Here is a 26,317-nt window from a genome sequence, read left to right on the forward strand (position 1 = left end):
AGAGTGTTAAAGCTTCTGAATAAGGAAGTTCCAGACCTTTTCCATATTTATGTTTCAGGGCTTCTTAGGTAGATTGATTCACATCTGTTGAGTACTGACCTTTGAAATCCTCTGTTCCATACAGATTCCTTTTCCTCTTGTCATTTAATTTTATCTGAATCGCACATCATACATTCCTCAGTCAGCTCATCTAGAATATCTTCATTACTTAAATGAAACCTTATTGATGAAGTGAAAAACTGTCAGCTATTATCAGCAGAAATAACCAGTACTATCAGCATTTGTTCTGCAAGCTATTCTGAAGAAGTTAAATACTTCCATATGCAGGGCTGCCCACCCATCTGGTCACAACTCCTAGTAGTACTTAAAAGCTTTAACCATGCACAGAATGTTAAAACATAAAATGTTTTAAAAAGATCCCTTTTAGTATGCAAATTCAACCCTACAATATCCTACAGACCCACAAAACTAATATAATTTTTTTATCATTCTCTGATTTTGAGGTGTTTTTAATTCAAAAGACACAGCTACACTAGAGCTATTGATGAGAATTTGTGCAATTCTACCTTTTGTGATTACCACATCAGATTTCTCACCTGTTGTTTCACTACATGCAATCCATCTAACACAGAATCATTAAGGTTGGAAAAAACCTCCAAGATCATCAAGTTGAACCTTTGACCTAATGCACCATGCCCACTAAAGCCTATCTCAGTGCCACATCCCCTCACTTTTTGAACTGTTTCTGCTCACTGTCAGCTCCATCATCATTGGAAAACACTCAAACTGACTTTTTCTTTTAACAGGAGGTAGGTTGGGCAGTCCAAAAATCTGTCTTACCCTGTTTTTTGGCTTCAGACTCATTTTGTCCATCATGCCAACCTCAGCCCCCAAGGCAGATTACCGAAGCTATTTCCTATATCCAGCTTCTTCAGTATGCAGCAGTACATACTGCATTATCTACCAGATAATTTGTATCCATTCTACTCCGCATTGTGGTTATCTAAAAACTGACTGATTTATTTTTTAAATAGACATAATTTTGTTTAAGAATCATTTGCATTTCAGGCCATACTTTTACTGGAGACTCATTCCTCCAGCTTCCATGCTGATTTGCATGTTACTACATTACCTGGCTTTTTTGTACTAAAAATTATGAGCAAAAAATGATTAATTAATTAGATTATACTTTTAAATAAATTGCATAAACAGGGGACTATCAAAACCTTTTTTCATCTCGGTTTAAATCCATAACTTCCTTGCTTGCTTTTATTGTTTCCTTTCACCTCCTTTCCTTACTCCCATCAGGCATGTTTCTGTGTACCAGTGTGCATGTAAAATTAAAGTTAAAGCATCCTAAAACCAGTAGCATATTTTCATAGAAGCCTTCAGCTAATTTGTTGTCTCGTGAATAATCTGAATTGGTTCTGCTAAAGCACAGGAATTAGGAATCTTCTTGGGGGATGCTCCTAAAGCCCTCAAAAGGCACAGAGATATCAAAGGAGATTTGCTCCAATCTACTCAAGGACTCCTTTTAGCAGAGGGAATAGCTGGAGGCAAGAACGGCTGCAGCAGTTATCCAAAACACTTCTGTATTGCCTTATTGGCATAGGGCTTCAAACAGAATCCATACAGCTTATAGAAAATTATAGGAGATATTTTTGGTGGAGTGGGAGCCAAATATAAGTCTTCCAAGCCTTGTATCATTCCTCCTGGTGGTTTGAAGGGCTTTCTGAAACACAGAGATACAAATTCACATGAAGGCACTCTTAAAGCATTCCAGCCTGCTAAAGAGCTGGAGTAACTCCCAGCTGGTTCAAAACCAGATGAGTTTACCACTGAGACCCTTCCCCCTACACTCAACTATTTAGTCTGGCCTCAACAGACTTTGCCCATCTAAGATATAGTCTCAAAGGTGCTAGTATGGTTAAACTGGAATGTCTCTTGAGCAAAACCAAAGGTGCTTTCAGAGATGTTGCACATGGAAAATGTACCCTTTCCAATAGCTGTGCTCTGTTCATTGCTTTTTTTCCTCATGTGTATAATATAAGAACAGAAAAATCTAAAATTCTAGTCTGTTTCAATAGTTTCATATACAGTTTAGAAATGTAAACAATTTGGTAGCCTAAATCAGTAAGTCAGTTTGAAGAGAAATTTTTACAGAACACCAAAACAACTGTTATAGTATATGTGGCCACTGGCTGAGAAATGCAATCTAGCAGATGGTCATTTGCTGTCTTAAGTGATACGGCATGCAGAAAAGAAAATATTATTCTGTTGAGCTTCAGAAGCTCAACAAAGCCAAAAATAGCATGCAACTTTGCTTCATGGACTTAAAAAAGCACAATTACATACTTATGGCAGAAGGAACTGACCTCTCTGATTTTTGAACTTTTTCAGAGTATGGAATAGGTTAAGTCTAAATATTGTAGTAAATGCCTCTTAAGTTCTCATATATTCCTTCCTACAGTCTTTCTTTTTGAAGTCTACAGCATCCTTCTAGCAATTGCTTATCAGAAAGATGAATAAAGAAGAGAAATTTGATGTATTTAAGCTTTCATGCAATATGATAGGGATTAATTCCTAGGAGCTGGGGAGGTACACCTACTCTCCCCTGCAGTTTCATCTTGTCTAACAGCTTTTCTTTTCCTCTCAGTGGTTAACAAGTACCAATGCCAGCTACAGGGCTCACTGCAACTCACCAGAACACAATATTTCAATGCCACAGTCTATCCACCAACCTCATTTTAAACAGAAGTTCTCTTGCAAATCCACAGGGTCAACATCATCAGTGCCTTGCTATCGCATCATCCCTAAGTGAAAAATCTGCTGGATATAATAATGACCTAATTAATCCCATTGTTTTCCCTCTAAGACACAGACCAATCTGGTCTCTTTCATTTTCTCACAAAAGAGAAAACTGCAGGAAGCAAATGACTGCTTGTGTTGCCACTGTAAATCACATATGCTGGAATATTTCCTTCCCATCTGATCTAGAGCTCTTGCAGCTGCAGTCTGACCATACTGTCCAAAGTCACTCTATTCTTGGACTACATCATGGTATAAAGTCTTGACATTTGTTTCCCTGCTATTCTTTTCTAGAATTTGGCAATAATTCTTAGTATCTGAAGATAAATACTTCTCAGTTTTCAAGAAACAGAGCCTCCAAAATTGTACACAATGCAAATACACTAAGACATGCTAAGAGTAAATTAAAAAAACTACAGTCTACAAAATTACTGAAGTCTGTTTCCTTGTGCACTTGTGCTCATGCACATATTTGCTGTATAGCATTCCCACCAGATACAACACACACCTTAGATAATCCCAAGTTATGCAGTGGTGAGGGAACAGACAGCAGCTGGTTTCTTGCTTTTTATGTGTTCTGGGAAATACTCTGTCACTTTACTGTTCACCAGAAGCAACAGATATTTTTAAATCATGAAGACATTTGTGTGTGTGTGGGGGGGGTTAAATATAAAATTAGGGCACATGAGTAGAACAGCTGTCTACTATACTGCCAGTTTTATATGTATGTATCCTGGCAGGAAAATTTGGAGGTTTCCCGCAAAGTTTTACCTAAGGAGTAAGAGATTTACCTAAGGCACAGTGTAAAAAACATTAATTCTTCTATAAATCTATCTCAGCTCTTTTTGAGATTTAGGCATCTCTTTTAATGGTGTTGAAACTATTTTGAGCTATTTAGCAACTTCATAACAAATAAAGTTAGGAGAGGAAGAGGATGTCAAAGGGAAGAAGAATCTTAGATCAACTGCCAAGTTTACCCGCCAGGGCTTTTCCACATATTAATCTTTTATAAGAAAACCGCCCTCAAATAGTGTGAACACAGCTGTTCCCATTTTAAGCTTGACATCTTCTATGCTGGGTAAGCTCAGTCCTCACAAATGACCCCAATATTACTCCTTTGTATTTTAAATTATTCATATGCCTGCTTCCCTGACCAATCAGATTGTCTGATAAGATACATTGTTCTTTGGTCACTTTGGAGTCTCACCAGTTTCCAGATTTTTAAAACAATCTCCACTATTAATTGAAATGCATCACTTGTTTGCCAGGACTTAAAAACAGCTCTTCATACAGTGAGAACAGTTTTTCCCTTATCAATTACAAAAAATAAAAACCAAAAAACCAACAGTTACAATCTATGCAAATGACAAGAAAGCTATCCATGAAGTAAATTCAGAATTTTTACCTGAAGACACTTCAGGTACCCTGTCAGGCTGTGTGGATTTTCCTCCAGCTTGGGCAGAGTGTAATTGTTTACTTAACCTGGATATTGATTGTAGTTAGACTGCTGGCTCGCTTCCTTCAGCTGCAATTCTCATTTTGGCAGTTTCACATACATCACTTAAAATTCCTCTCTGCAGCCATGCTGTTCACATTCTTTCCTCTGGGTCATAATCTAGTACCATGACCATACTTTTATTTCTGCATTATGATGATGGGGCTTTTAAAAATTTTTCTGATCTTTGTAGAACAAAAAGTGGAAGCTTTTAGCAAGAATGTCCTTGAGTCACTGTCCTTTACAATTAGTATTATACTACAGAGTTTTATGGATGAGCTCAGATAAAAGGGAGAGATTTTCCAGCAGTGTAGCTGCAATATGAATTTTCTACATGTTTCATGAATACCTATATACATGTCACTTTCTATCAATTAGTACTAAATTGTTAATTAGGTGGCATGCAGTTTGCAATTTTATGTCAATAGTTCAGATGTGAATTTGAAGACTAAAATAAAATCCCTTACATAAAACTTTCTTAGTAGTCATCCTGGTAGTAATAAACTAAGGCAAAAGGCACACAAATTTGCTATCTAAAAAATAAATCTATTAAAACATCATGAATATGGAGCGTTAATTCAACCACAATGTGTCTTCTGTATTGGTTTAAGTACTCTCACCTACTACAAACGTACTTAGGCTCACCTACTACAAAGTTTGAGGGTCACAGAAAGCATGTGCAAACATTAAAGATTGCTAAATCCATACAAAGCAATTCTGTAAGGGCTAATTAACCTTGAAATGGTGGCAAAACCTGTACCTAAAGGTCAAAAAATGATCACCAGTGTTTTCAGAGCCATTACACTGTAGCAGATGAAATACACAATTCTTCAGTAGAAATGGACTATAAACAGAGACTTGTAAAGAAATAACATTCATATCAACCATTTTCAATTTTTTAAATTTAGTTAATAAGCAGGATTACACCTAGTTATTGATAAACAGAAAAATTGAGGTCCAGTATTAATCTGTTTCTCTTTACCTGGAGTTCCAAACTAGGCATGAGAGAAATTAAAACCAGAGAGAATTCCAACTCCTGTATGAAATTACTTCAATAAACCTTGATATGTATTTAATGTATCAATATTTTTGCATACTTTCTGACTAGGAGATACTCTAGTATTTCATGCCATACTGTACAGATTGCTACATATACAGTTCCTCAAAAAACTAGGACAGCAGCATTTATTTGAAACCAGGAAACCATTTTTTCAGCAGAAAAGACAATGCTATATTAGAACAGATAGACTCTATTTCACAACAATGCAAAGTATTACACCCTCTCTCCCCCCCCCCAAAAAAAAATGATGCTTTCATATCTAATGAAGCTTGACAACTGGTTTTAGATACTGTAAAATATGTGAGACCAAATAGTGCTTTACCTGGAATATTTTCAAGTCTAAAATTTGACAGTAACATAACTTAAAAGGCTAGCACATCTCCAGATATTGATCAGGGGTTTGTAGAGCTGCAATGCCATAAAAATCATCTGCAGCTATAAAAGAGATAACATGATTATGAGTACACTACATTGTAATTTCCTTTGAGCAGTCAGAAAGGAAAAACAGTCTGATAGTCTCTGAAAAAAATAAGCTTGCAGGATATCCCCCATCTGATGGATGAATCATTTTACAATATTCCAATTAAAGAATCTTCCAAATTTAAATTAACAACAAAAATAATACAATAACTTAACAAGTACCTTTCAACCACAAAACAAGAGGCAGCTGAAAAGCTAAGCAGCTCACAATGTAGAGAATTTTAATGTTCCAACTTCCTTGTGAGTTCAGGCATGGAACATAAATAGTTAACCTTATTCTAAGCCATTAAATGGAGCTTACTAAAAAGCTTGCTCTAATAAATGGTATGATATGAAGGTCAGCCCTTAATTCACCATCAAAATATCTTCTGGGTGTAAACATAATGACTTCTGCTTATGCACTACACAACCCTGACAAGAATGCTACTTGACAATCCATTTCAGACCTAGAAAAACGTTCTCATTTGCGTCAAGGTGCTGAATGTCAGCAGATTCACTAACACGCTTATTTGCACTGCAGTGGTGGAACAGAGTAAAACACCAGGAGCCCCCCATTCCCCACTGCTGCCTGACTAGGGAGATGGTGAAATAAAACAAGATTTAATCCTGTCCATATCACTGTGCAGTTGGTGAAACTTGACAAGTCAACATTAAGTATTCAACATGGTATTGTGGCCTAAAGGGATCACATGCAGCCTGCACATAAGAAGAAAGGAATAGCTTGGTTCTGCTTCGGTGTTTGTAAATTTAATTTGTTCAAGGAAAAACAGCTCTGGAAGGGATTACTAGCTAAGATTTACACTCTTACCAAAGAAAAAGAGAAAATGCAAGTAGGAATAATATTGACGTTTTTGTAATACAAAATAGCTTTTTGGGTTTAAGTGAATAAATAAAAGTTGGAGGCGATTGCAGCTCAACCCCAGCATATGAGAATATTCCACTTAGTGCTCCTGAGTAGGAGGGCCTGGGAAGCTAGAGTATTTCATGAAAATTGCATAGGAATTTAGAAAAAACACATATTTTGCGAAACGTTACAATTCATTTAGCAAAATATTGTCAAGTATCGTTTCAGCGCAATACCTATTTCTTTAAATAAGTGGGGCAACAATATTCATGATACAACATCTGATATATTGACCTAATTATTGCCAAGATCTCATTCCATAGGCTCACTAAAGGTTATCTGCAGGAAAATATGTAAATCCCTGGTGCCCAGGAAACATGGAGCCTGTGAATAGAATGGAAATGAAGAAAAACCAAGATTTCCAGCAATGTAATTCTGAAATAAAAGTTCAAGAGAAACCTGGAAATCCCCTTTGCTAAGTGTAGCTCTGTATTTACACGATCTGCAATACCTTTGAATAGAACAATTACACAACTACTTTAAGTCATCTCTGTTCCTACAGCAGGAAATGAGCACAAAATTCCTGAGTCTGTAAAATGCTCTTTTTGCTAAACAATGCAGGGGAGAGTTGCTGGCAACCCCCCTAGGACTCAGCATGGGTGGGAAGGTGCCCTGAAGATGCATTTGCTTACTCAGCCCTTTTAACAGAAATTAGGGACAACTGGCATAGAGGGTGGGGAGGGCAGCTGAAAGTAATCACAGAACAGCTTCCTATTTTGTTTTAGCAGGGGTCCTTTTGATGATTGAACCTCCAAATGACTGTTAAATGCAATGCATATTTTCTAGAGTGAAGGACAATGAATACCTTTTCCTTACAGATTGATACTTCAAATATAAAGCACAGAAAGATAAGCACTGCCAGCAAGGAATCTAAAAATATGTCTTCTTAAGCTTGATTAATGAGCTAATAAAAAGCTATATTAAGAAAAAATCCAATTAAAGCATCTTGCAATATTTCTCTCAAACAGAAATAAAAAAATCCAAGAGCATAGTAAAACTATGGAATATTAGTATGATTCAGACAACAGCCTTAATATCCAAGCCTATAGTACATCAATTTTATAGTTTCTTTGACTAGCTGTCCTTTATTTATCATCTCTGATGGGTGTTGTCTGAAGTTGTGGTCCTTGATGAGTTTTAATTTGTTATTGCATCATATCATCTGAATTTAAATAGACATATTAAAAACTTGGGCATTATACAGGTTATAAGTACTTATTCTATTCAGAAAACCTGCAGGCATCTAGCAGAACATGTGGAAATAAGGGCAAAGCCACTGGAAATTATATACTATCAGCTATAGATAAAGTCAGAAAACAAACTAGCTACACTTCTCACTGATGGACAAAAGACAGAGTAAAAAATTTACATTGTAATAGTTACTTTTCAACCGTCTCTGGTACCTGAAGGTAATGAGAGGGGACAGGTGCAGTGACGACACTGGAAAGGAGACGTAAAAGACACAGAGGTAGGAAGAGCGGGAGATTTGACACCAGACGAGAAGCACCTGCACCACAAGGAGCTCCACCACGGCCCCTGCAGCAGCTGGAGGCGAGCAGCACTCAGCGCAGGCCCGCGGCAGGCTGCCAGGAAGGCAGCGCACCACAGAACCCCCGGGCCGCTCAGAGGCACAGAGCTGAGGCACAGCAAAGAGCAGTAGGGCAGGCACAGTCTAGACAGGGTCGGAAAGAAAAGAAACCTGGGCATCTCGTACCAGGGTCAGTTGTTATTTTAATACTAAAGGAGCTGTTTATCTGCACTTACTGGAAGGTCCTCAGGCATCGGCGGGTGTCCGAGTCTCCAGGACAGGCGCATCCCACCTCCCTCTGCCGGCGGCTCCGGGCGAGACCCCCTGCAGCAAACGCCGCTGGCACCTGAGGCGTGGAGCGGGCCACTGCCCCCGGCTCCTCGTGAATTTTAGGGCATTTTTTAAACAAAAATTAAAATGTCTCAGTAAACACTCTCTAATTAGGCAGACGTAGTCTTTGTCTCTTTGCACAGTTCAGTGAACACTTGGTGGTTTTTATTTAATCCCTGTATTTCAAGTTGTGGTTCAAGACTTCGCCGAAAACCGTGAAATATCAAATGTATTTCCTCATCAGCTGCCTGCAGCGCTTCACGAAGGAATACTTTTCAAAATACTTTCGTTTGATTACGGGGTTTGCCTTTTCTAATTTGACAGCAAGGGAATCAAGATACACAAAGACAATGTTGTATCTGCCTGTTTAAGAACCCGCCCACGACTCCTGAAATTTACATTAACAACAAAGTTGACTTCAGCTATTTCAGGCGGCGACTGTAGAGCCGTGCCCAGTTCCACACTGAGCAAAGGCGGGCCCGGCCCCGCAGCGGCGCTCCCGGCTCCGGCCCAGAGTCGGTGCCAGGGAAGCGCTGAAGCCCCGGGCAGGTCAGAGCTGCCTTCCCCTCCCGCCGCCTCCCTGCTCGGCCCTGGCTCCGGCAACGAACGGCGCCGGCCATTACTTCCAGTTCAATATTGGCAACTTCGAAATCCCACAATTCCGATGGTTTTACTTTAAAAAAAAAAGGACAGCTTTGCGATTTTAAATGTTTGGTGTCTCTCTCCCCGCTGCTTTTCTGTTATAATGGGCTGTCACTTTGTTCTCACAAGCACATTTCTGACACCAGAGTCCCTGGCCTCAGCATCAGGACACACGCCTAACCTCACGGCGAAGGGGTCCAGCTACGAGCGACAGAGCGGCTGCTCCAGAGAAGCTGTACGAGAGGCAAGAGACAAAGCAGCAACGCGTGGGTTTTGCCTGCTGCCCCGGTGGCGGCACCTGAGTGCCTGCCACGAGGGACGAAAGACCAACACGGAGAGCGGAGGAAAGCAAGCCTGGGTACGCCCCTGCCGGCCCGGGGGCAGTCGAGGGCAGAGCGAGCGGCTGCCTGGGAGCGGACGGAGCACTCCCGACCGAGACTGCATACACATTCCAGCGGCTGCGGCCACCGGCAGCCCCCTGGGCGACTCGCCTAGTCCCCTGGCAGCCTTGGGGGCGGCCAGGGCGGCGTCCCCCGCGCCGCCACGAACACGCCTGTGGGCGTTGAGCCGCCCCGTCCCGCCTCCGCAGAGGCCGCAGCCGCAGTCCCCGCTGTCCGGGCCTGCCGGCAGGCTCGACACCTCCCGGCCCCGCTCCCTCCCAGCCCTGCCCGGCAGCGCGGCCCTCCTGCCGCCGCTTCCACTCCTGCGCACTGGGCGCGCCCCCCGGGCCGGCAGCAGCAAGGGGCGGGCGGGGGAGCCGCCAACTGCGGTTCCGCGGGGAGCGGCTGTGGCGGGGCCGCCGCCCGCGCTCGCAGGGCAGGATGGAGACGGAGGGCCGGGTACCGGGGCCGGCGCTCCCCGCCGGCGGGGAAGGGCCCGGAGCCGACTCGCATCTCGCTGCGGGTGCCCTCGGCACGGCCCGGGGGCCGCTGCTCGCCGCCGCCGAGGTGCTGGCCCTGGACGACGAGGAAGACGACCTGGAGGTTTTCAGCAAGGTACGGCAGCACTCTCCGCGCCGGGGGCGGCCGGGCGGGCGAGCCGGTACTTTGCCCCTGAGGGCGCCGGGCGAGCCGGGGTGGTGCGACGGGACGGGACGGGAGTGGACGGGACGGCTCCGCCTCGGGCGGCGATCGCGGCCTCTGCCCGCCCGCCCCTCGCACGCACGGCGCCCCCCCCGGTGCCACCGGGGCTCCGTGACTGCTGCCTTCGGGGCTGCCCGAGGGCGCGGGGCTGACAGGGGCAGCGCTCGGCGGCGCCCGCCGTCCCGGGTGACTTCTCGGGCACGAAACGCGGAGTCGCTGCTTCGGACCAGCAGTGTGAGTCATGACTGCGCTTACCTTAAATGTGCCATCTAATCTGGACTCGCTGTACCCATATCATCACTTATGCTCGTCAGGTGCCATATATGTATCTGTAAATTTAATAAACAGCTGTGTTTAGTAATTGCAGTTGTGTTTGAGTGTAAATAAATTTTTCCAAGTTTCAGTTGGAGTTTCCTTTTAAAAGATGAAGTCTCACACCTTCACATGGGAGATTTGAGAAGATAATACCTGAATTTTGATAAAGGGAATAAACATAACTGACAGTGTATCAGTGCCCACCTTCAAAGAGCACACAGCCAGGTACATGCGTGCCCGTCTGGCTGATAGTGCTGGTTTTAATTAAACCAGCGAAGGGGGGTTTGGCTTCCACGTGTATTGTTTCTCAGTTAGTACTGATTTAGTACAGGTGAAGACAAGACTTACCTCTTGTCTCCTCAGTAGTTAAAGAAGAGGGCATGCCATGGATCTATTTGCCTTATCAAAGCAGCATCTGAAATATAAGTACATACAGAGAGCTAGGGTGGAAAAAATATGTGTGGGGCTAGGGTGTCACTCACTATTTGAGATTTGTGAACTGCTGTGATAGGATGTGTGCCATGGGAGCGAAATAGCAGTTATTTTTCCGATTTGAAAAAGTGACAATGTATTTCTATTCAGGACAGATTGTCACAGGCAGTAAATGTGTGGTTTTTATATTTCTGTAGGTGAGAAACACGGTTGTGGTATGAATGAATATTACTATTGGAATAAGGACTTCCTTCTTAGGAGCTATGTATTTAAACTCTGTAATACAATTTATGTATGTATTGCTATGTATTTAAACTGTAATAGAATTCTTCAAACTTATGGCTTTTAAGGCCAGAAGGGACTCTTAGGTGATTTAATAGTCTGTAATGTGCAAGAGATTAGGCTAAATTTCACCAAGTTACCTGTATTTTTCTGAAGCATAACTAGGGTCAAGCTGAATTATATTTTCTTGGAAAGTACCAGTCCAGTACCAGTGATTTGATTTAAAAGGATGAATGATTCACTGAACTTGCATGCAGAAGCAGTGCTAAAATTTTAGTTGTTGCTGCTCACTTTGCATCCATTTCCTTTTACAAGTGAAGTTCAGGCAGTTCTGCATGCAGGTATCTGCTTATCAACACAGTGTATTGATGCTTATGCTGCTTCCTTATCAAGAGCAATTCTCCTTGGGAATAAAAAATAAAAACAAGTGGAGTTGATACAAGTTACTGGTGCTTTATGGCAAGTATTGAGATCTTTATATTTCTACCTGGATTCATGCCAAATGTTTTTTACATATATGAAATCTTAACTACTGTTAATGCATGCTGCGTGATAAGTTATTCCTGCAAACAAGAAATTTTGTCATATTATATGAAAATATAGCTTTTCTTCCAAAGCTTGGATACTTACAGGTAGTGGTTGTATATATCAACCAGAAATTTATGGCTTGTTTTCAAATACGATTTGAGATCTGATCTTTTGAGCTGATGAAAATCTGTGACGTTGGTTGGTCTTTACACCCTGTTTATTCATGTTCCACATATTCAGAGGAATCTGACAGGCTAAATGTAGCTTACAACTCAGTTTTGTAAAACCAATTTTTCCCTAACATAGTGTTCCAGGACTGCCTTGTTTTAAATTACATCCTAATGGGGTTCCTCAGGCAGAGTTTGTAAGGCAGTGGTGTAGCCTTTGCAGGCCAAGCGGGATGGCAGCAGCCATGCAGAGCTTACTGCTTGCTGCTCTCGTCAGCTTCATCTTTCTCAGTCTAGGCAGTGGAATGTGCCAACTAACGAAATGGTGAAAAATGAGATTCTTAAAAATTGTCAACTTCAATACCCTGAGTTATTACTCAGAATGTAAACACTGGGCTTTTATTTTATGAAAATCCATAGACGTTTAACCTGATAGTGTTATAAACCATTGACCTGGTATCCTCTGACATATCTCAAATATTGCAGACCAGCATCTTCAGCAGCTCTGATAAAGCATTTCATGATGTGCTATGCATTTCACTTTATCCTAGTTTCCACTGCCACTGAAAAAGTTTGTAATTCTTTTCAGCAGAGACAAATTCTGGGAGCTGAGTTATGAGTCAGACAGATGGAATGTTTTCAACCTGCTTTCTTCCCTTAGCTTCAAAGTATAGAGTACTGCCTGTATCACAAATACCCATTCAATTATCTTTTGCATTCCTTGATAACTGATATATAGCACTGACAAAGCTGTCAGCAGTTTGGGTAATACTTGAAATCTTTAGTACCTCTGCTTTCAAACTCTGTTTCACAGTGGTTGTCTGCATTTCATAATCACAAAAAACTTAATGACATTTCTGAAAATCATGTATATATATCACTTCAGAATTGCATAGAAACTAATTTTTTTGAGAGTTTTCCTCAAGTTCATCAAGGATTTGAGACAGAATAGTTCCTTGGCCAAAAAATGCACTTATAAATCAGTCCTCCTGAATCTCTTTGCTCTTTGAAGAATGCTCCAACAACCAAGCTATTCACTTATAAGACAAACTCTGCCCCATGTCCTTTATCTCAAGATCTGTTTTTGGATCCTGGCTTCAGATTGTTGCAAGCTCTGGATCCTTGCTGGGATGGATGGATGGATGGATGGATGGATGGATGGATGGATGGATGGATGGATGGATGGATGGATGGATGGATGGATGGATGGATGGATGGATGGATGGATGGATGGATGGATGGATGGATGGATGGATGGATGGATGGATGGATGGATGGATGGATGGATGGATGGATGGATGGATGGATGGATGGAGCACAGAGGTAACCTTGGGTCAAGGACCTATGCTGTGGGAGGGAGCATTGTTTAGACAAACCCCCAGGCTTAGTGTCTTCTCCAAAGAGCTGCAGTCTCAGCTCTATGCATAGCCTGTTTTGAGGCTGCTCTGCCAGCAGGAATGATTTCTTCCCTTATAAATTTTGGAGTGTTACTGACCAGTTGCAGTCAAATGTGAGACTGAGATCAGTATCTGCCCGTGTAAGAGAAAGGAGACACAGAAAGAGGCCCTCACGCTGCGAGGAGCTCATTGATTTTCCGTTGCTTTGGTCTCCTGGCCAGTAAATCAAAAGGCAGGAACCTGTTTGTGGACTGGCACACACAGCTCTGCCAACTGCTCTGTCAGGAGGGAAGGGGCTTGGGAAGAGAAGGGGTACTGCAGGTAGGTGGGAATGGGGGAGGTGTGGGAAAGGACATCATTTTCTGGGACAGGGCCTTGATATTCTTTGCATGGGTGTGGAAGAAGAAGGTTACCCAACCCAAGAGCTGTCTGTTTTTCCTGTGCTACAAAACTCCTGCCCTCATCTGTATGCACACAAAACCATAGTTCCAACCACAAAATTAGAGCTGTATAGAAAATTATCATGGGTTTTTTAACTGTGTTTCTGTGATGACATCAGGCTAAGGTCACATGAACTTCTAGAATTACTGGAAGTAAACTTGAACTATCATGAAGATAGAGACAGATGCTTCTTTAAAACTCAGGTGTATTCATTGGTGTGCACATGAATACTAGAGCTATATTAAACAAAACCAAAGACTTGCTTATTCTGTGGATTTTTATTGCCTGTATTTTGTTTCTCAAACCACATATTCATAAGCCCTTCCACATAAACATATACTTTCAGACAGCTCTATGAATAGAGCAATTTTTAGTAGCAACCTAGAAGAAGGAAGGAAACATTATGACATTAATGCTCCATGTAAAATGAGAAAATATGAAACACATTTACCTTGATCCAATTTAGGCTTTGCAGAGTCATTCCTCCTCAAATTATATGGCCATTCAAGTCCCTTACTTGCTCACATCCATTTTTTTTTCCGTAGAAATTTCCCATTGTCTCAGCACTTTGAATTGCATGGGCTGCTCTTAGCTAGCAGTCCTCATTCTTCATCTAGACCATGGGCATCCATGCTAGCAGACTCTAGGAACAGCTCTGTTTATTTTGCATGACTCAGGATAGTGCTGGCTGTATAGAAGTCGTGTAGAAACACTGAGAAAAAGTAAAATGACTGACAGGCATACAAGGAAGCCACTGTGTAATATTTAAAGTATTGTCTTCAGTCTTCTGTGTTGCTTTTGTCTCCCTGTTCAAAGAACTGCATGTAAGTGAGGGGAGGAGAGCTAGTACATAAGCACTTTCTGAGCATAATTCCTGGTAGAAATGTCTCTTCCATATTTGTGGGAGTACATTGATAAATCCAAAGAAAAAGAACAAGATAAGGTGTCTTTCTCCAGAGAAGGTTTTGATCCAGTTGAATTCAAGGGACAAAAAGCAACTCTGACACAGTTCAGCAGCACTAACGTGGGGTTCCCTTCTTTCCTGTGAGATTGGCCTCGGGATGATGCTGTGACTCCACTTAGTGTGGACTCAAATTATTCCAGTCCTGGCATTTGAGCAGTTTTCTCTTTAACAGCATCCCTGTTCTCCTTCCTCCTTCCTTCTGCCCTCTCCTTCCAACAAGGCATTGGAGAGGGCAACTCTTTGCCACTCATAGTCAGTGTAGTCTAACAACCCTTTTAGAAAACTTCTAGAAAATAGATTAAAGTTTGTTATGAAGATAATTCTTTGTATTGCATAGATTAAAAAAGCCATATACTGTATTACTGTATTTGATATTTAAAATATAATGATTCATTTCAGTTTCTCTGTTATCTCTAATGATTTATTAATTTGTTATGCTCTTTTATGAAGTTAGTGAATTCAATTTATTTTCATGGTAACTGTATCCTTCAAGATTCTAGATTAGAGATCTCATCCAGACTTGTATCTAAGGAAGAAAATGAGATTTCTGTCCCATTTCCAGTTTCCACCTTGTTTCTCAGCAGTTGAGTGAGCACCATTGAATGCACTAGCAGAAGCAGCTGCTATGGGACATATTCTTATTGAGTTTTGTGGAAGTGGTCAGTAGTATCAAAAAGTGGTTTTTCACTTCAGCAAAACAGTGGTTTGACTTTTTTTTTTTTTTTTTTAGAAATAAAGCAGCAAATTTGAAATGCATCCTTACTGTTTTCCTTAAAAAAAAAAAGATTAATTTATGTACCATTAGTTGTTTTCCATTTCAAATATTAATTAAACTAAACACAAACTGAAATATCCACTTCCAGTAAAAATTCTGATTTAGATTTTGCCTTGTTTTTTTCAGTCATCATTTTTTTATCCATCCTGTTCAGGTAATTAGAGATAATTCAAACATCATAAGTCCTCAGTAACTGGCTTCTAGCAATTTTAATAAAACTGGTAAGTACCCTACACAATTAATGGGTGCTTGGTTCATAACTAATTTTACTATTCATAGGAAAGTTCTCTTTCTAGCTGTGCACAACATTCTCAAATGGTAGTATTTTGTTCTTTCATCCATTTTAGAATCTCATTTCTTACATCCTCACCAAAGAAATACTGAAAAGGATAACAGATTTGCTAGGTACTACATAATTCTTTCATTTGCTCTGAGTTCTGTCTGTTCTATCAGATTATTTTAAAGCTTGCCATTTTAGCATCAGAGACATGTTTGTATACAAAGATTATTGATGTGAATGTCCTCATGTCTTATCTGTAGGATACATCTCTGACTGAGGTAAACTCATTCAGTCCTTCAGTGCCAATATCCCCCTCATCAATGATAAACCAGTATAAATTTGAAGATGGGCCAGAATTAAGAGATCTCTTCATTACAGTCGATGATCCTGAAAGCCACATTACAGCCATTGAAACGTTTATCACATACAGAGTAGTCACAAAGGTAAGTATCTATTCGTGTGTTTAATGGCTTGCTTTGATAACAACTGGCATTTTCACTCTTCTTGCACACCATTCTCTGGCATATTGCTAAATTTAAACTTTATTTTGCCATGAGTTATAGACAACTAAAACTGCATGAAACTGTGCTATATAATGGAAAAAAATTCAATGTGAGTCTGCATACACATGTACTTAGATTCTTTATGTTGAGAAAGTAGTTAATAATTCTTCAATGGCAAAAGGAATACTGTGAGGCAATAACATTTTCTGTTGTGATCTTCAGCAGGAACAGGAAACAGCCAAAGGACTGATTCACTTTGAAGACACTGTATTAGCACAAGTATTGATGACTTTTGGATAACTTACAGGCTACCAGTCTTATGTTTTGCATAAATATTACCTCCTACAGTCTTTCAGTTCCATTCTTTTCTAATTGCAGCGTCCATTAACACATGGATATTTGCTTCCCATGTACAGTTGCATGAGATTTCTGGGGAAATTACCACAATTCTCTAATGAAAAAGTAGTATTAGGAAACAATTAAGTGTATTTTTAGTTGTCCTGAATGCAACTTATTTACAGGAAATAAGGAAGAAAATCAGCCTTGTGAGACCAGCCAGGTCTTCTGAGATTACCAGTAAATATTCAGCAGGCTCCATTTTGAGGATTGCACTGTTCATTTATTTTACTTTGAGTTCTTTTTAAAATATTCATTTAAAAGCATATTTTCAAATGGGAATTATTCATCTTTAAATAAGAGATATCAATTCCTCATAAAATATTTAAGGAGTAGGAAGAAAGATGTCTTTGTTATGTTGCTAGCAATAATTTTAACTTTATGCCTGTTTCTGTAGACGAAAGAACATTTTTTCTTCAGGCAAGTATGAAGGGGCTGTAAGTTGGATTGATCTTGCTTTTTTTATCTCTTCTATCCTTTCTTATCATATTTAATTTGGAGTGGTGGTTGTTGATGATAAAGTAATAGCATTCCTCCCACACACCTTGAAAAATTTTTATTCAACCCTTAAAAATGTTTGGATTACCAAAAGCACATTTTGAGGTTTTTAGAATTTACTTGCACCATGTTATAAATCTCATTGCAACAAAGAATGCTAAATAAAAACATGGGCTCTTTGTGGCTTGCCTCCAGAAGACAGAACAGTTGTAGAATAAATCTCAGGGTCTGAGAGTTATTTAATCTGTAATAAGGATTTTTTGTAGGTATTAAACGTTTGTTGGCAAGTTCTAACAGGGGACTGCGAAACTGGAATCATTGATAGAATCCATTTAGCAGTGCAGGAAGTGTTATTGCTGTGATATGCTGAAGTTTTCATGTTTTGAATGTGAGGATTATTGAGTAATGTCACCAGGTCCCAAGGACCTGTGTGAGCTCTTTGGGCATTGTTCAGAGTGCTAAAAAAAGGACTTTCCTCACTTGTAGATTACTAATCACTTTAAGAGAAATGCCCTCAAAGTAACAAACATAACTGTGATTGCTGAAAGAAAAATGCTGCACTAAAGTAATTATTGCAATAATTTGGAAACATTGTGGTAAGATAAACATTATATGTCACTGCACAAAGTGTAGCTTAGTGCTCACTTTTTTTTCCCTCTCCAGTAGAACTTTGATTTCTTGCTGAAATAGGTTGTGTTAACTCTTCAAGGAGTTGATAATTGTTCTTTAATATAATAGCAAAACAGTAACAGAGACCAAATAGAATGTGTGCATTCCCTCAAGTACTCACTTTTCTCCAAAATCTAAAACTTTTTTTTTTTTGGTATTCTAACCTGAGCCTTTTCTTTCTGCTTTTGGTTTTCAGACAACCCGCGGTGAATTTGACTCCAGTGAATATGAAGTCCGAAGACGATACCAGGATTTCCTTTGGTTGAAGAGCAAACTTGAAGAAGCACATCCAACACTGATCATTCCTGTTTGTTTGCTAAAACCTAAGTTATTTTTCTTTGTTTATAAGATGGCTCCAGTTTTATACAGAGATGTTTGAGGTCTTTCTTCAGCTTCTGAAGTTTCCCAAATATTAAGCCAACCTATTTTCCTTAGCTTTATATATATGTGACAAAAATCACATAAAGGTATTTCTTAGGTTAACTTACAGTAATTTATGTTCTTTCTTAGTTGTACTAGTGTTCTTCTGCCCTGTATATTACAAGAAAAATGGTATAGTTGAATATGATAACTTTATATAGCTTTTGGGCTGTTGCAAGGTGGATTTTACAAGGTATACCTATGTTTTTTAGTAAACAGAAGAACTGTTGTAATACTCTAAATATTATGCAAATTATACAATATATTTCTTCTTTTTTTTTTCCTTAGCCATTGCCTGAAAAATTCATAATGAGGGGAATGGTGGAACGATTTAGTGATGAATTCATTGAGACTCGAAGAAAAGCTTTACATAAATTTTTGAATCGTATTGCTGATCATCCAACTTTAACTTTTAATGAGGACTTCAAAATTTTTCTTACTGCACAAGCCTGGGTAAAATGACTTTGTTTTTATTTACAGTTATGTGAAGCCACATGTTATGTTAGTAGGGTACATCAGGAGCCTCCCTGGTTCAGTATTCGTAGTGTCATCCCACGGCTTGTTACAGAAGTGGCAGAAGCAGGCAGGGATTTGTGGAATATTCATAACCTAAGATAACCTTTTCTTCTGTGGTTTTGGTAATCATATACATGACCATAAATATTGCTGTACCTTCCAAAGTTGTTTTTGTTACTTCATTTTAAATTTTTGTGGTAAATTCACAGTATTTCAACTCTGCGTATTTTTGGTGCACATATAAGTTTCCAAGATTATGAGTAAAACAGTGGTATTAATTAATTATTGTTTTGGCATGACAATGTCTTTTCCTTCTTTCTTTTTTTAAGTTTTACTAATCTCATAAAAGAAAAACACAGGATTTTCCTGTTGCATTGTTGCAAAATCTGTCCAGTTGCAAATTGGAGTTTTGTACTCAGAAAAGCCTGCCTCTGAATTTCAGCAGAGGTTATTCTAGCAACATATAGAAAAAGGTTAAAAAAATAGATGGATTACATCCTCCAGTAGGAGCATTGTCTGCTTTTCTCAAAGACTTACTTCTTCAAACATTACCTCTGCTTTCCTGTTCAAAAAGCTAAATTGCAAACTAGCTAACTCACCCTGAGGAGCAAAGGGGTGAAGGTTCTCTGCCATCTTCAACCATTCTTGCAACACTGTCATGGCATGCTTGTGTTTGCTCAGAAAGGCTTAGCTAATAAATGCACAAGACAGGGAGGATTCTGGCACTGGTCTAATAATGATAAGATTTATACATTAAAAAGACTGAGGTTTATGTATGTGGTTTTGTTTAAAAAAAAAGAAAAATAAAAGCACGCTTTTATTTATAGTTTTCAGAGAATTAACAAAAGTACCTGGAAGTAAAGAGAGCTTGTTCTGTCTTTAGGAACTCTCCTCCCACAAGAAGCAGGGTCCTGGTTTGCTGAGCAGGATGGGACAGACCGTCAGAGCTGTTGCATCCTCAGTAAGAGGAGCAGTTAAAAATCGTCCTGAAATGTTTACAGAAATGAACAATTACATGGAAACATTTAGTCAGAAAGTAAACTTACTAGATAAAATAGCTCATAGAATTTACAAGGAAGAAAGGGGTAAGTAGAAAATGTGTATCAGTTTTACTGATTTAAGAAATTTAAAAGTAAATTAGTTTTCATTGTGGATGGCAAAATACTTGTTCCAGGAAAAAGGGAGATGTTTATATTTATATTGTGGTTTTCCTTCTGGTCATGTTTTTGACAGACCTTCAATTTTTTTAATAGAGTTTTAACATGTCATTCAGCTACTTATAAGGAACTTAGAAGAATATTTTAACATCTGCTTTTTGGAAAGCTGCATGACCTTTGGTTTTTAACTTTCAAGGGAATGTACAGTTTTCTGTGCAATCTCATAGTGACACGAGGCTGTCTTGATTCTAGGTCTCTAAACTTTGTTTAGTTTTGTTCTGCACCTTTTTTCCACTGACAATGTAAATTTTAATTTTTTAATAGCTTTACTGTTGGCCATAATTTTTGTCATGGAAAGCTGTGCCTACTAGAGTTTTCTCAAGAAGGATGGGTTAATCTGAATTTTTTCCTTAAGTAAGAGTAGTCACACATCTAGTTGGAATGCTAAGTTATTGACTTTCCTGAGATTCTGAGATGATCCTGATCTCAGACTATGCCTGTTCAGTAGAATTTCCACTGGGCAGCACTTGAAGTATTTACTTGTCTACATAATATAATTTGAAGAGCTGTATCCTGTTAATAACTGAATCCTTGAGCTTTCTTGTGCAGTACCAGATCTCAGTGTGTCTTCACTGAAAGGGTGTTATAAAAGAAAAATACATGTTGGTGAAAAGAGTAGGAACTCCTTGGCTGGAGGGAGCAATTGACATTGTTCCCTCCAGTGAAAGTAGCTGTCTGAGCTTTGTAGGTTCAAGGTATCAGTGCCGAAATATTTCTTGGAAAAGCTTAAGAATTTTGACATGCTCCCAAATGTTGTAGGTTGTATCTTCTTTCTAGATTTTCCTAACAACATTTGTCAGAACACTTGTGTGCAGGGCCACACTGTTGTGAATAGGAATTGTTGATGGCTGTGATACAGAGAACATTCCTGCTGTAGGACCTTAACATGGGGATCTTGATTACATCTTCCATAGAGGGGTCCAAATAATCTCAAAGTAAACATTATACTCTTTATGCCACATGACTGCTTTCATCTTTCTTGGGACATTTCTTCATTATCAATTTTGTAGTAACAAAATTGCATTTTCAATGCATGACCAATGTGTTCACAGTCTCCTCCTGTGAACTGCAGCTTGCCCATGTTTAGCCCTGCCAAATGGCACAGTGATTTGTGGGCCTTCTCTGTTTATGGATTATGACTTGATCTAGAAACATAAGAGAAGTAATTAATGAGATATCTCTGTATTTATATTAATAAAAACTACTGAAGGAGATACCTGCTGAGCTGAGGGAACTTCAGTGTTTCTTCTGGAGCTTTTGGGACATAACAAATCTTCTAGTTTTAATGACTGAAACTGTATTTGGAACATTACTGTTACCATAAAGCAGAGGAATTCAGGGCAGTAGAAGTCAGCAGGTCAGACCAACTGCCATGGCTCCTGTTGCTCTGTATGAAGACAATGTAAGTAAGGTAATGCAGGTGATTGGTGTCTGAATGCAGCTCTTCAGGTCTGCCTGAGTATGTGTGTCATTGTGAAATGTCTGGAGCATTTTTGCTGATAAATTTCTCAAAGCTGCAATACATTAATTGATTAGTTTATTCATATACAGTGAACTGGAGTTTGCTTATCTTGGTCATTTGAGCAAATTTAAAATTAGCGTCAGTCTCTTGCTTGGTTCACAGTGAATACGAAGTTGCTCTTAGTATCACTTGGAGCTCTGTTCATGATGAGTAATACGTGTATATGTTCCTGTTAAGACTACTGCAATGAAATGAAGGAGTACGGCCCCATCCACACGCTGTGGTCGGCGTCAGAAGAAGACATAGGTGACTCTCTGAAGGGCCTGGCCAGCTGCATCGACCGCTGCTGCAGGGCCACGGAGAAGAGAATGGCAGGGCTCTCAGAGCACCTGCTGCCCATTCTACATGAATACGTTCTCTACAGTGAGATTCTCATGGTAAGGTTTCCTGAAGGGCTCTTTATGGCTCAGTATAAAATTTGGCTTAGTCCAGTGACCATGTCCTGGAGACAATTTGTAGCTGATGAAAATGACTTCACAGTCCCAGTATTTACTCAATACAAAGCATGCACAGCATGATACCTGTCCATTATTAGGGAATCCGATTGGTTCTGTTTCTCTTGCTAATCTGAGAGATAATTTGGAAGGGGCAAGAGGTGCCCCTTCCAAATAAGAAGAGCTTGATAGTTTTGCCTGGCAGGCAGCCGTGGGTAGCTGTGCTAGGGTGTCTAGTTTTGTCATCTTCAGTGAGCTCTGCATTGTAGCAGTGAGGATTTGGAAACAGCAGTTGAGAGAGACCTTCCCTGACACTGCCAAAATATGAACTCATTGAGTAACAGATTGTGTGTGGGAAAAGGAGTGGAGAGGTTTTTCCCTTTCTAGGAGCTCTTCCTAAATATGTTTTCTTTTTCCTGAACAGCTGGGAACTTCCAGTCCCTGCACCATTATATAAGCATGTGTTAGTCTTTGCCATAAGCTACTGCTCTCAGTTCCCTTTATGTATGTATTTTGCTTACACTTGGAGAGGATGTAAAAAAATCAGACTCCAGAGTTGATACAGTCAGTGCTGGTGGAAAATCAACATAATAAAGTAACTGAATTCAGTATGTCATAATTCCCACTTTGCTGCCTACAGAAAACAGAACATGTGTACAAACCCCTCTTTGTCTAGGTTTTGAGCAATGCCAGCTGCAGAATCTGTTCTTGTGTTACTGCTGGGAACCCAGCTCCTGCTGCAGTGGTTTCTGGGTAGGGGCTGCAAGAGTCTTACAGTCCATGAGTAGAGCAAAACCCAAGTTAACTGAGCCTTTGGTGGCACTCTGCAGGGTATTGCCACTTTCTCAGTAAGGCTTAGCTACTGAGATTTAGGAATTCCTGCAATGACTGCTGTCTTTAAAACAAGCTTCACAGAAAAAGGGGCCATACAAAATGTCCTGTATCTCACAGTCCTCATTATTTTCTGGTAGATGGAGGTAGGTACTGCTTTGCTTAAAGATCTGATGAGATTACTGTCCTAGCAATTGCAGGTCATCCTCTCCCCCACTTCCAACCTTGTTTTACAGAATTTCCATGTCTGTTACCCATAAGCAATTGTAGTCTTCATGCTACTGAGGAGATGCTGCCCACCCATTGCCTTCTGTTTTGCAGCCTGAGTCACCGTCACCCTTTCTCAGGCGTTCTGTTTTGTGCAGAGCACAGAAAGAGAAAGATTTCTGGGGACAAGCCCCTGGATGATTACCTGGCTCTTCCTGCACACTTTACTGTTGCCCACTGCAATTTTTTTTCTGCTTGTAGCTTTCTTGATGCAGCACTTGTAACACAGTATTAGGGTGCCATGAGGTCCTGTCCAAGGGAAGAGTCTTCAGTAGCTCATTCCTGTTTCACAGCTGCTCTTTTCCCTTCATTCACCATGGATTTTTATTTTGCTTACTACTTCCCTCTTGCACTTTGAAGAGGGAAATACTAGTCACTAAAATAAAATACCTAAAATACCCTGTGGAAGTCACCCACTAGTAAGCCTTTCAGAGGTGTGTTTAACCCCTCATCACAGGGACCTTGGTGCAGTGCTGCCAAGATCACATGCAAATGTGCAGAACAAGGTGTGATCAATGCAGTACAATCCTTGTATTTTCCAGTGTTGAAAGTTCAGCCTGTAACTAGGAAAAGAGTTGGATTCATATCTAAAATATTTACATCTGGACCAACCCCTTCCTAACTGACACACAGAACAAATCTGCTGTCCCTCAGGGTACAAATTACAGTGTTAATTAGTTATGAGTCCACATAAAATTATTTGTGGGTTTTGTGGCAAGGTACCATTAAGTATTGTACAAAAAAACTGTAGAAGTATAATAATATGTTTTAAAAGTGTAGTGCCTTTGTTTGCAATTAGAAGTCAGCACTTGTCGATGTAGCACCTTAATGTTAATTGGTTTTGTCTTGTAATTTAAAGTATATGTGTGATAAATGTTGCCATGCTGTCATTAAAAGTTTTAAAAGAGGCAAAATAAATAGGAAAAAAGAGAAAACATTTGGATTATGAAGAAAAGCTGTTCCAGATATTTTTTTGCTTTTGTGCTTCCAGATAAACATTTTCTGTATTTATCTAACAGAAGGATTCCAAGGTATTGATGAGCATTCATCTATATTGCTGATCTATTGCTCAGAAAAACCCTAAGTCAGATTTACCAGTTTGTTTTTTTTACCAGTGATTACCTCTTCAAAAGAAACATTGAAAAATTACTTGAAAATTAAGCTCTTAAGTTATTCTATCATGTTTGATAAAGTGTCAAGATTTCAGAGAGAACTCAGTCAAATAAGAGAGCTAGAGAAGGTAGAGCTGCTTGTGTCCTGTGCTGTTTCAACATGCCCTATGCTAGAGGTGAATACTGAACATCTCTGCAGAAGAAGCAGTAAAACCAGTTGTGGCAAGGTAATGTAAAAGAAGGTTTTGAGATTTGTAATTATATATGTCCTGCTTCTGATTTTTTTTCAAAAAGACTAAAGCCTTGCAACACTTCTGCAAGATAAGCATACCTGAGTGTTTTTTATTAGTTGAGGAAGCTAAGACAAAGAGACATTTGTAAGGCTTCATCAAGGTCTCAGAGCAAATCAGCATTGGAAATGGAAATTTAATCTGTAATACTGTTTGTGTTTTGTAGCTTAATGAGTAATATTGCTTCCTTTTTCTAATTATTTTTTTGACATTATGCTTAAAACCCAATACCTGACAAGATAGTTTCAAAAAGTACATATACTGAAAATAAGTACATATACTAATGGTAGAAAAGCTTTCATTCCTATTGTATTACTACTAACCTCCTACTAATCAGATAACTGTATCTGATTTTTCTAATTTTTTTTTCTGATTTACCAGAACTGTATTTGGCACTTACAAAATAATATTAAAGGTTAAAGTCACAATTTCAATAATGCTTTATATACTATTTCTAGTCATTCTACTTTATACTGTAAATTTTACTCAAAGAAGATACTTTTGTTCATAAGATTTGGCAAATTCACGTTGCTGTTTTTAAATGAATATATTGTAAGTTAAGCTTATACCAAGTAAATGCCTGTAGCATTTCTGCTCATACAACTGGCAGTGATATTGTGTATGGCAGATTCTTGTGGCACTGATTTTGGATTTAGTAAGATTATTGAAAAGCCTGTAAGATAAAATACAGGTATGGAAAAATAAACCTTCATTATTTAATTTTTTTTTTATAAAACAATATCATGTCAAAATTATTAAATGGTATCATTCTTTGATCTTGTTTATCAAATAGCCAACTTGTTGGATGGTTTTCTTAGAGCTAAAATTTGCTGCAGTTTACTTCTTCTTTTTCTTTTTTTTTTTTTCCCTTCCATACTAAGGGTGTTTTGAAAAGGAGAGACCAAATTCAAGGCGAGCTGGATTCCAAAGTTGATGCTTTAGCCAATAAAAAGACAGAGAAGGATCTGGTAAGTGTTTTCAGAGAGCCAGACTCTTCCAGGCTGTATTGTAGCAGCAGGAGCCAGCGCAGAAGGACGCTGTCCTCTGAGGCCACAGGCTGGGACTGGGGGCTGTCTCCACCCCTGGCAGCTCTTGTGCCAGGCAAAGGCCATCACCAGGAAGAAGCAGCACTTCAGTAGCTGGGCTGCTGCTCATGGTGGGCAACCACTGGCCTTTGTCAACACAGACTGTAGCATGACTTATTTTCAGTTTTTCTGTTCCACACTTGCAGTTAAAAGAAAGTGACCATTGCTGCAGTGATCTCATAGCTGCTGCTTCATTGATGTGGGAGAGGTAGAGGGGGAGGTTAGAATCAGCATAACTGTTCATTAAACTTATTTAAATGAAAATATGCTGCATTCTGTTCTTACAGGTTTCTGTTCTTTCTAGTTGGGCCCAGGAATATTTTTTTTTTTGCTTCCACTATAAAACTTTCATTCATTCTAGTGAAGTCAGACTCTAACTGGTACCCCATGGGGGCAGGCATCCCCAAAACCATCAGCAAGGCTCTACCAGGAGCCAATTAAAAACAACCTCTGGGATGAGAATTGGCATTTTTAAAATTTTTGATTGTTAAACTCTCCAGTCTAAATAATGTCCTTTTAGCACAGTATTAACACCAAGTGTTATACAGTGTAAATAACATGTAAAAATTACTAATACCATTTTAGTACATCAAAGGAGAAAATCTAACATTTTAGATACTTTTTTTTTGGCTTGTTGTAATTAGTTT

General features: G+C 39.5%; 1 protein-coding gene across 2 annotated transcripts in view; it reads left to right on the plus strand.

The window, feature by feature from the left end:
- The first annotated feature begins 10,053 nt into the window (after nucleotides 1-10,053).
- Nucleotides 10,054-26,317, plus strand: part of SNX7 (sorting nexin 7) — a 29,330-nt gene continuing 13,066 nt past the window's right edge. The window contains exons 1-7 of one of the 2 annotated variants that reach the window (XM_030226264.2): nucleotides 10,054-10,242; nucleotides 16,171-16,353; nucleotides 18,173-18,283; nucleotides 18,685-18,849; nucleotides 19,796-19,997; nucleotides 21,829-22,028; nucleotides 25,467-25,553. In XM_030226264.2, coding sequence (XP_030082124.1) covers nucleotides 10,069-10,242; nucleotides 16,171-16,353; nucleotides 18,173-18,283; nucleotides 18,685-18,849; nucleotides 19,796-19,997; nucleotides 21,829-22,028; nucleotides 25,467-25,553 — 1,122 coding nt within the window. In that variant the 5' untranslated portion in view covers nucleotides 10,054-10,068. Of the gene's footprint in view, nucleotides 10,243-15,834; nucleotides 15,852-16,170; nucleotides 16,354-18,172; nucleotides 18,284-18,684; nucleotides 18,850-19,795; nucleotides 19,998-21,828; nucleotides 22,029-25,466; nucleotides 25,554-26,317 lie in introns of those variants that run through there. The other variant, XM_050977495.1, reaches the window with a different exon arrangement.

The sequence above is a fragment of the Serinus canaria genome, chromosome 8 (genome assembly GCF_022539315.1).
Source record: "Serinus canaria isolate serCan28SL12 chromosome 8, serCan2020, whole genome shotgun sequence".
Classification (NCBI taxonomy): Eukaryota; Metazoa; Chordata; class Aves; order Passeriformes; family Fringillidae; genus Serinus; species Serinus canaria.